General features: G+C 41.3%; 1 protein-coding gene across 1 annotated transcript; it reads left to right on the forward strand.

The window, feature by feature from the left end:
• Window positions 1-26: 26 nt before the first annotated feature.
• Window positions 27-11292, forward strand: LOC103478863 (1-phosphatidylinositol 4,5-bisphosphate phosphodiesterase delta-1-like). The gene is made up of 15 exons (XM_008432948.2): window positions 27-47; window positions 719-877; window positions 2011-2239; window positions 2432-2561; window positions 3803-4031; window positions 4868-5069; window positions 5784-5928; window positions 6019-6171; window positions 6275-6430; window positions 6507-6660; window positions 7021-7137; window positions 7243-7421; window positions 7503-7635; window positions 8389-8538; window positions 9837-11292. The coding sequence occupies exons 2-15, from the start codon at window positions 721-723 to the stop codon at window positions 9926-9928; spliced, it is 2226 nt and encodes a 741-aa protein (XP_008431170.1). The 5' UTR covers window positions 27-47; window positions 719-720; the 3' UTR covers window positions 9929-11292.
• Window positions 11293-11582: the final 290 nt, after the last annotated feature.

Genomic DNA, 11582 nt, shown 5'->3' on the forward strand with positions numbered 1-11582 from the left:
AACTTAGCAAATCTGAGGAATTGCTTCACCATGCTTCCAACCAGAAGGTGATACAAACAAATGCAAAACTTCTAGGTATGTGGAAGATACCAGATGATCTTCGTGTTAAGGCGGATGATGTAAAGGTTATCCGGGTTTGGTGTCCCATTGTATGTATAAGGTGTATGGCTGTTGTGACAATTCAGCAAAGGCTTCAATTGTTCGGAGTGTTCTTACTTTGAAATAACTAGGAAATGGGAGGTAGCAGTGCTGCTAAAATACTACCACTTACTGAGTGATAGTCACTAAATCTATCTCAACTCTGGTTTTTATTGCAACTGAAAAATATTTCCAAACAGCCAAATTTGAATTTGTTGACCTAAAGAGGAAATGTGTAGTAGCCATCTTTTTATCTGCTTAACACAATAGCGCAGCCACCGCTACAATACTCTATGATCCATAAAGTATTGTCTATGGATCATAGACAATACTCTATAGACAATACTCTTAAGTTTCACTAGAAACTTTTCTAGTTTCTAGTGACTTAAACTAGAAAAGGTTAAGTCACTTTTTCTAGACTTAAACCCTAGGAATGTTATCACAACAAATATTTGCATTTTTGGATCCTTACATTTTGAAACGTGGGTACACTCTGACCCTTGTAATCACTTCATGCATGGTTTTCAGCCGCAGACYTTTTCCTCATTGCTTCTCTTAAATGCATATTTTTCATCTTTAGGAATGGAGGGCGATCCAGACCTGCAGTTCCTCCTGCAAGGYGGAGACCTCCTCAAGGTCCTGTCCCCGTCCTGGAAGAAGACCCGTTTTCTCAAGCTGCAGGAGGACTGCAAGACCATATGGCGTGAATCCAAGAAAACCTTCAAGTCGAACCAGACCTGTGAGTCCTGTCCCAGCACCGTGTCGCCCAGCAAACATATGTCTCACCAAGACTCATAACCCTCCTTTACTCCTGCTACTAGCATTTATTAAGCAGATTTATAATTTCAACGCTAACACACCCAGCGCGATCTCTGATAACGTCTCAGTTCAAAAGGATGTGTAGAAGAGYGGACGGCTGATCACAAAGCCTGTAAAACCAGTGTTTGCGTACGTCGTATTATCAGTTGTGTGTGATATCAGTTTAGTGGGTGTGTCTGAAGAGATGGTTGTAGTTTTTCTTTTTTTCTTTTTTTTGAGTAAGAGGAGGAGCGAGCTAAAATAGCCCCCGTTATATTTCTGCTTTAATGACATCCATAAATTGATGCGGTCACAGGCTGATGAGCGCCGTTGAGTAACATCATTACTGGTGTTTCCTGGACAACAAAATTACAAAAAGCAACTTTGCAACAGCTAGTCATAGCACCATGACTATCCCCGCTAGTCATAGCACCATGACTAGCTGTTGCAAAGCTGCTCATTGACGCTTAAATATATTAAGAAGCAAGGACATGCTTTGTTTCTGCAAGGGTACACACTTCATCGTCCGGAAGAATTAAATTAGACTAAGATCTGAACATTCAGAATCACATAAAGGCAGTTGCAAAGTTGGCCTTCTGTCACCTGGAGAATATTTCAAAATTTAAAGGACTAATGTTGCAGCAAGAACTAGAGAAACATATAAATGCTTTTATCTTTAGCAACAGTGCCGTCACAGGTATGCCTAAAATAAACCAATCACTGCTGCTCAGGTTCTCACTAAAACCAGGAAGACGGAGCACAGCACCCCAGTTTTAAAGCCCTTACACTTTAGCTTAGAGAGTAGACTTCAAAAAAAACTTTTATTAGTTTATAAATTACTGAATGACATAGCACCAAAATGCATTAAATAACTTTTGTTATTATAGTATCAAGTTGACAAAATGTAATGTTTATTGCTTGTTTCATARTTGATGACTGATGTTTTTATGGTGCAAAGCACTTTGAACTGCCTTGATGCCGAAGTGTGCTACTCAAAGAAACTTGACTYGACTTAACCTATTGATAGTAGCATAAGCTATACCGTTAAACATCTGGGCTATCTCTGCTATCTAGTTCCAGTTGACAGCATCGCAGCAGTTCGACTTGGCCGCCAGTCGGAGGGTTTGAAGAAGAACACAGAAGAGCAGGTGGAGGGCCGCTCCTTCACCATCGTGTTTAAGGGTCGCCGAAAGAACCTGGACCTCATAGCTAGCTCGGAGGAGGAGGCCGGGAGCTGGGTGAGAGGTTTGGAAAAACTCGTCTCCAGCCTAAACAACCTCTCTGCCAATCAGGCTAAAGATCAGTATCCTTTCACAAACGTATGAGTTCCTATCTGGAATGAGACTCACTCCAAAAAGTGTCTGTGTTTTGTGGAGCCACGTGTCATTGGTCTGTCGCTATAGGCTGTAAATCAAGGCCTGGCGATGAGGACCAACCAGTGAGATTGTACCATCAAGCACTCGGATTGTATTCTCCTTACATGCAARCTTCACAGCTGGATCTTCAGCTGCCTGAGGAAAGCAGACAAGAACCTAGACAGTAAACTGAGTCAGCAAGAGATGAAGAACTTCCTCCAGCTGCTCAACATTGGGCTGGATGATGACTACGCAGAGATGCTCTTCAAGGTGATACAGAAGTACCGCTGMTTTCAAATGCTTCAAGAACTTGCTAAGATGTTGCAGTACCTTCAGTATGATAAATGCCGTTGCAAATATTGATTTTTAGCATAAACCTTTCATGGTATCTTGTTATTACCTCATCATAAACGCACCTGGAGAGTTGCCTTGATTATTTCATGCATGTTTGAGAAATCCTATAATCTCTAGGGCARCCATTCAGAGGCTCCCCCACTCGGCTCCTTCAGACTAGCCAGGTGCAATTAGCAAACACCTGGACAAACTTTTTCATAGGGGAYAGATTTGTACAAGGACCTTCTCCCATCAGCAGATTTTTTCCACCCGAGCAGTGGAACCCAGCAGCTCCTTCAGAGTTACCATGGGCCTCTTGACTGCTATATTTGATTAACACTCTCCCTGCCTTGTTAGCTTAAGCGGAGAGCCATCTTTGGTAGGGATATCGGAGTAAATGGGGGTGAATACAAAAGCTCGCCACCACCGTGGTCATGTCACATTCTTCCATTTCGCACAGTTATGCGGTTCTTTGTCTCCGTCTGTGACTTTAAAGCTGCAGTAAAACGCAATGAACTTTGTGGTTGTAATGTGACAAAATGTGGAAAAGTTCAAATGTTATGAATGCTTTTGCAAGGCACCATGTTTGAAAATAAGGAAGACGTAGGAGGGATCATCTACTGGAAATGTGGTTTGTGGTCAGATAAATGGGTCTTCCTGCTCCTCATGGAAGAAACAGATACAGTGTGTTGTGGAACAAAGTAAAAAAAAATTATCACTTTTTGTAGCAACTACTCCAAATGCCACACTCTTAACACTTAATTACCAAAAAGTCACTTGAGATTACAGAGTATCACGTGTTGCCTCAAAGGCCTGATACTTCAAATAATCCTGGAATAAGTCAATAAAAAAAAAGAATCACAAAGTTTTTACMTAACGCAGGTGGCAAACAGAGAACACATCACCGTGTCTTGCTCGTGCAATAGTTAATAAAATCAAATTTGATCTGATCATATTAAGCTGAATTGTTYCCCACAGATATTGTTTTGTTTTTATATAAACACAGTCCGTTTTTTTTTCCCCCCCCACATTGTGTATGCAATGGTTTGTGTGTACATTACAGAGTCTTAGCTTGTGAATCATAGTGCAAACTTTATCGTTTAGGTGTTCACACTTGTATGAAAGAGCCTGTTTCATATAAATGTTCTAACTTTCACGTTGCACTCCAACAACAACAGAAATGCGACAAATCAGAATCTGGATACCTYGCCGGAGCGGAGATTGAGCATTTTTACAATCTGCTGACCCATCGGGAGGAGATCGACGTCATCTACGGRGAGTACGCCAAAACCACGGGCTTCATGAACGCCGGAAATCTGTTGGAATTCCTGATGAAGGAGCAGAGGGAGAAGGTGACGTTAGCCGACGCCCAGAAGATCATTGAGAAGCACGAGCCAGACGAACAGGGTCAGTACCTTAGAGCTCCAAGACATTTTACAACCAAATATGACCTATGCAAATACTAAGATTTCCAGGTTTTTGCATAATAATAAAGTGTTAGTCTATCTATTGGTCCTAAAGATAAATTTTAAGAGAATGGGACAAACATCCTCTTGTATTTTGGCTCTGCATGTTCGGTTAAAGGCCTAAATTTGTCCACACATTTTCACTTCAAAGATAAAATTTCCAAGTTCCAGTTTTGAAAATTAAACAAAAACGTTCAATTAAGTTCCAAGTCAGAAAGCTGGAGGTTTCTCCTCAGTAACAGACCTCAAAATCCAATATGGCTACCATGTGTTCTCCATCTCAAGCCAGCTGCAATGCTAAACGGCTTTTTGCACTTCTGACCATTTATCATTTAACCTTCTACACAGACAATGCTGGGTAGAAAACAATACTACTTATGTCGGTGAACATGTTAATTTAGTGTTGGAAAGCGAAAACGGCAAAGAAATGGYCGTTCTCTTATTAGCTTGGACATGGAAACAGGTTTKTTAGGTTTATTGGTATTCCCAAATCCATGCTCTCATTTACCTGTAAAAATGTACAAACTACTAGCTTGGTCCTTGAAATGTTCTCTGCCTCCTTTATCTTGTAAATGGTCTCTGATTTGAGCAAATATCATGTTTTGCTTCTGGCTGTTTTGACCTGCAGCTCTCTAGCTCCACATTACGGTAAATGTAAATGGTCGACCAGTAGTGGTTCTGTGGAATATCTATAGCCTACTTCATACAAGTGGCCTGTTTTATCTGTGTGTTTATGATGTCAAATAATTAATTCAGAATTGTTTTGGTCGCTTTTAGCCAAAGGGAAAAGTCTGCTKTCCAAAGACGGCTTCCTCATGTACCTCCACGATCCAGAGGCCATGGTCTTCAATCTSGACCATAAGCAGGTGTACCAGGAYATGCAGCAGCCCCTCAACCATTACTTCATCTCCTCCTCACACAACACGTACCTCAYGGAGGATCAGCTGAAAGGACCCAGCAGCACCGAGGCCTATGTCAGGTAACAAACTYAAGCCTCTGTCCAGCGTTTGCTACGTCCTAGTGGGATAAGGCAAGGGCAACAGGAGGGTATTGCTAGAAGTGTGTTTTTTGCAGGAATAAAAGCTTAAGGAAAAATTCACCTCATTAACTTTACACAGCAAATGGCTCGCTCTTGTATAGCGCTTTATCCAGTCCAGAGGACTCCAAAGCGCTTTACACCACATCTGTCGTTCTGCCGATCACGCAAACGGTCACACGTTGATGGGGGGTAAGCTACAATAGCTGCGTTTCCATTAACCATAGAACTGTGCAAATTTAAATTACAACAATAAATTCATTTAATTTAACTTAATAAAATGACTGATTAGAAAAATATTGCGCTGGGCTGAGGTAGTTTTTTTTTTTTTGGCTGTGTCAGCATTACTGTATTTTGTGAAACTGCAATGGAACAAGCTTATTCATGTCAAATTTTAATGGAAACAGCACAATTGCAAAATAGTTTTTGCAAAATTTATCGCCAGTTGGCAGGACGATGTTTGTTTTATGAGGGTTTTTACGATGCGTGATTGTAACACAGCAGGATCACCCAACCATCCCCGATATTTCTAGCTTTTTCGGTCTTAAATTTCATTCGCGGTTGCATTAAAAGTTCTTCAAGTCTCAGATTTGACTTGATGACACCTTTTCGATAACTTGTGTACTGAGTTTCTAAAGTGGGCCGTTGATCCCTCAGAGCTCTGCTGAAGGGCTGCCGCTGCGTGGAGCTGGATTGCTGGGATGGATCAGACAACGAGCCGGTGATCTACCACGGTTACACGTTAACCTCAAAGATCCTCTTCAAAGACGCRATCAAAGCCATCAAGGAGTATGCTTTCAAGGTACAGCTAGCGCCAATCTCAGGTAGCATCTTGAATTACTTCCTGTAATACTTAATTTTTTTTTTTGTTTTTTTTTTGGTTGTCCCCAAGAAATCTGACTACCCAGTAATTCTCTCCTTGGAGAACCATTGTAGTGTGGAGCAGCAGTCCGTCATGGCCCAACACATGAGCTCCATCCTGGGGAGCGCGCTCGTCACCACTCCCCTGGGCGACGGCATGCCCACAAACTTCCCATCGCCTGAGGTTGGTGCCAGCTCAGCTTAATGAGGGTTAAAGCTGGGAAGGGAGAGTATTTCAGCTGCGCAGCGTTTCGATTACAGGTGTGGATGCATGTGCTTTTCCTCAGGAGCTGAAAGGGAAATTCCTGATCAAAGGAAAGAGATTAAACAAACTCGAGGCCAGCTTCGCTGAAGCCGCAGAGGAGGCCGACAACACCGATGTGACGGAAGAAGAAGAGTCGAGTAACGAGGCAGACGACGAACCAGCGGAGAAGACGAGCCAGGTGAGGGGGCAACATTAGCTATGCTCGTAAATCAGTCTTTTGTCTGATGCCTAATTTTTGACCCTTGCGTTAAAAGAAAAAGCTGACGCTAGCCAAAGAGCTGTCCGACATGGTCATCTACTGCAAGAGCGTCCACTTCAACGGCTTCGAAGACGCCAGGAAGAACCAGAGCTTTTACGAGATGGCGTCGTTTAAAGAGGGGAAAGCCATGAAACTGGCAGAGGAGTCGGGTAAAGATACAATGTTGAGCATTTGACTCCTTATTATGCTTAAGAGTCCACAGGAACAGCCCCATGCAGCCCCATGTGTCCAACATTTTGTCACGTTGGACACACAAAGTTAAAGGTATTTCATTGGGCTTTTATGTGACAGAGCAACACAAAGTAGGGGACAAAATTATGGGGAAGTTGAAAGCAGAGTTGGATTATAAAACAATAACTCAAAGTTTTGAACAACTTCAGCAGAGATGCACTCTGGTCATATTTAACAGAGTGATCAATTGGGCTAAATTCATCCTGGATGGAAACACTTTTAGAGACTGAAAACTAGTTGAAGAAATTGTAAAAGACTTTTTTTTTTTTTTTCTGCAGCAAATGCCTACATCCGCCACAACATGGAGAAAYTGAGCCGCATTTATCCCGCAGGCTCCAGGACCGACTCTTCAAACTACAACCCAGTACCACTGTGGAACGCAGGCTGCCAAATTGGTACAAAACCCRACGCCCAACGYTACTAATTACTAAAGGAAGACAGGCCCTTCTTTTACATTCCTCAAATTCCTTTTATGTTCCTTTTTTCCACTTCTGCTCCAGTCGCCCTGAACTTCCAGACTGCCTGCACAGAGTTGGACATAAACCAGGGCAGATTCCTGGTCAACGGCATGGCCGGCTACGTTCTCAAACCGGCCTACATGAGGGATGCTGCCACCGAGTTCGACCCCATCACCCTGACCCGAGGAGACTGGCTGCAGCACAAGACGCTGCATGTCATGGTGAGGTCCCCAGTGTCGGGAAGGTTTTGCGGTTAGCTTSGGAGCCTGTTCAGTCCTAATGTGTTTTGCATCTGTCACTAGGTTATATCAGGTCAGCAGCTCCCCAAAGTCAACCAGAAGGAATCCTCCATYGTGGACCCGCTGGTTAAAGTGCAGATCTACGGAGTGCCGGCTGATGTTGCAGAGAAAGAGACCAGTGCTGTTGCGAACAATGGTACATGTGGTCTATTAGGTTGTTTTCACACCTGACAGTCTGGTAGACTCGGTTCGATTGGGGACCAAAGTTGCAACATTTGTTGCCTTTTCAGCTGCTACGGTTCGCTTTCACACTACACTGTAAAACTAATTGAAAAACCTGTTCCCGCTTTCGCCTGTGGTGGCGCTGCACCACAAAACATTGAAGGAAACAACCTGAAAAGCTCAGAAGAAGACGAGCGCGCAACTTACTTCTCAGAAAAATGTAAATTAAAACGGAACAGAGTAAAATTTTTAGCGGCTGTAGGATTTCTCTTTTGTTTTGGCAAAAGGCCACGAGCCATTTCTCCCACTAGCGTGAGACTGTCGTGTTTGTTTACATAGCATTCGCCTTGAATGAAGGTTGAAATTTTACTGATAAACAAGCAGGTTAAATGGAAATASACCTCTATTTTCACCGTAAGAGCTGTGATTGCGTACAAAGAAAAAACACAATGTTAGGCAAAAATAGATAAATAAATCAAATAAAATAATGGCATACTGCCGGTTGCAAACCGTTTACGTTTGTAACTTAAAATACCGGCTAAAAACAACTTTTTACCATATGATGAAACAAAAAACTTGGTTACTCAACATTTAAAATGCACGTATTTACACAATAAACATACCTTACCGCATCAAACGCCTCCCGTCCCGTGATGAGCTTCACACACTACAAATAACTCAAAACGTCAGCGATGCGTCATAACGCTTCTCTGGTTTTTGTTTTAAGGTTTCAACCCAAGTTGGAATGAGAACTTCCAGTTTGACGTGTATGTGCCAGAGCTGGCGCTGGTTCGCTTTCTCATAGAGGACCACGACTCGATGTCTGACAACGAGTTCATCGGACAGTACACACTTCCGTTCAACAGCCTCAAAATGGGTACGTTTTAGTTTATTTCTGCCTGCAGTTGTAGGCATTTTTTTTTTCTTCAGTGCCTGTAAGAGCCAATGACTCCCTGAAGGACAGATTGTTGTGACGTCACAGCTAGAGATACACCATCCATCCATTTTCTTGCACCCTTTTTCCCTCAGTGGGGTCGGGAGGGGTGCTGGTGCCCATCTCCAGCCAACGTTTCGGGCGAGAGGCGGGGTACACCCTGGACAGGTCGCCAGTCTGTCGCAGGGCAACACAGAGACACACAGGACACACAACCATGCACACACACTCTCACACCTAGGGGCAATTTGGAGAGGTCAATTAACCTGACAGTCATGTTTTTGGACTGTGGGAGGAAACCGGAGTACCCGGAGAAAACCCACGCAACGCACAGGGAGAACATGCAAACTCCATGCAGAAAGACCCCAGGCCGGGAATCGAACCCAGAACCTTCTTGCTGCAAGGCAACAGCTCTACCAACTGTGCCACTGTGCAGCCAGAGATACACCAATCCAATATTAATATCTGTATTGGTCCCGATATTGAAAAAAAAAAAAAAAAATCTAGATCAGGTATAAGTGACAGTGTGCCTGATCCACAAGGGCAAATCTAGTCGTTCTAATTCTATGCCTTTTACTCTGAGCGACATCATGGTTTTTTTTTTTTTTTTTGAGTTTGACATTATTTTTTAGAAGTCCCAATTTTAATTTCTGAACCATTTGAAAGAGGGTTTGTCAGTTTGTTTTTGTCAGTTTCAATTTCTTATTTATTTTACATTGACTTGTATGCTCCTAATTGCACTGACTGAACAACTTATTTTACACGTTTCACCAAGCTTGTGAAGCTTTTGGTGTATTTAAGTGTGAAGTAAATCAACTTGTAATTCAGTGCATTTATATCTCTGTTTAAAAAAATGAGATATTTTAAATCAGCTCAGCACTGTTTTTATGCATTGGATCAGCCAATACTAAAACTCGTATCGGTATTGGAAGTGAAAAAAGTGGATCGGTGCATCCCTAGTTACAGCCACATGACAACAGAAAGCAGTACATAATTTTAAAAAGTAATAATTAAATAATTAAAATCCACTTTGTGTTGTTCTGTCGCATAAAATTACACTGAAGTTTGTGGCCATAATGTGACAGAGTCCAAGACTGTTTTCTGTTTGTAAAGGAACAGAAAAAGGAACTGTTCCTTTTCTGAGGGTTGAAACATTAGTCTCATTTCAGACTCTACACAAACAACTCTTCTTATTTCTGGCTTTCTGACCACATCTGCTTTATCTGCCCTCTCCCACACAGGATACAGACACGTGCCTCTGCTCAACAGGAATGGAGACAAGCTCCCGTCAGCCGGACTCTTTGTGCACGTCATGGTCGTGGATGCTAAATGAAACACCAGACTGTGTCTCCCCCGCCTGCGCCACTGCAACAAACCTGAACCTTGTTCACACAGCAACCATGTTTTTAGATTTTTATTTTTTATTTCTTTTAGAGGAAAGCTAACTTATAGATGTTATTATAGTAGTTTAAAATTAGACTGCAAACGCAATACGAGGATTATGGATTCATTGTCAATTATGTTGCAGACACAATGCAATGCAACAACTAACTCATGTCCTCAATTTTAATTAGATTTTTAAAAATTTTTATGTAGTTTAAAGAAAAACATCCTGGAAACGGCATGCTTCGTTTTCACCAATAGATTCAGCCATTAATGATTTAGTTTTCATGTACCATCATCTGACGTTTTTCCTTTTTTATCATCAGTAAACACTTTAAAAGTGAAACGTGTGGGTTTTTTTAAAATTTATTTTGCATCAGACTGTCCAGCAGATGAGTCTGGATGTGCCTCAGGAGCCTCACAAGGAGAGTGGCTTTCGTCTTTCCACAGAATAAGATCGTTGCCAAGTGAACTTTGGGTTGACACACCCTTTGTACACAGCGTGTCAATAAAAGACAGTAAAGGAAGTGCTACAGTAATGTGAAGTCAAAGCTCAACGATCTCAACAGGACATTAATTAGAAAAGGGGGTAATTATTTTTATTGCAGTGGCTTTTGAAAAATAAAAATCCAACATTATTTTAATTTTATTCCAGATCCAACACATGGTGTTCTTGAGTTAAGTGGATGCTTAATTTGTTCATTGCAAATATAATCAGCTGATGTTTCTTTCCAATAATAAAAATAATGCAGCACACTTAAACCTGCATCTTAAAATCCCTTTTTTTAAAGTTTGCTACTCATTTAAGGTTAAAATCAGCCATAATCACACAGTTATGATGTAAGCTAATTACAAAAGACACTAATTTTAGTGATGTTACACACAGTAACTTAGAAATAATGAAGCATCTGGTGTTGGCTGGTTGGTGTGAGGGGGGGGGGCAAAAGAAAATCTGCATAGGATCCCAAAAAGGCTTGGATTTATTCAGTCTGCAGTGCGGTTAACAGTGTAATAAAAGAAGTGGCAAATACTTTTTCAGAGCTTTGTATGATTAAAAAAACCCAGACATGAAAAATTTATAGTTTCAATGAAGTCTTTATTAAGAAAAAGAAAAAAAAATGCTCAGAATGACAAACACTGCCAAAAGTCAAAAAACCAGCGTGTTTAAAAAAAAAAAAAAAAGAAAAGTGAAGAACCTGATCCAAATAAAAACCACCGTGGCTTAAACTCAAGTGTTTCCGAACTTTGGTGTTAATACAAATTGATCAATGTGATTATAAGTGAAAATGATACATGGTGAAAAAAAAAAAAAAACTACTGAAACCAATGGACACACAAACTCGGCCCGATAGGAGGGTCGAGACCTGACGGGTGGCTCTTACCAAAAGGCAAAAGAAAGGGACACAAAAGGTCTGAAAGAGAAAACACATAACTGAAAAAAAGATGGATTAACATGCTATTTTTTATACCAAATACTGACGAGATGTAGGTRGAAAAATATTACAATGAAATATTTTCAGATAAATAAATCAGTGAGAGGCGGAGGAGTAGAAGCAATGCTTCATATACTTTAAAAAAAAAAAAAATGCATTGCACTGAAACCA

The sequence above is a fragment of the Poecilia reticulata genome, linkage group LG17 (genome assembly GCF_000633615.1).
Source record: "Poecilia reticulata strain Guanapo linkage group LG17, Guppy_female_1.0+MT, whole genome shotgun sequence".
NCBI classification, from domain to species: Eukaryota; Metazoa; Chordata; class Actinopteri; order Cyprinodontiformes; family Poeciliidae; genus Poecilia; species Poecilia reticulata.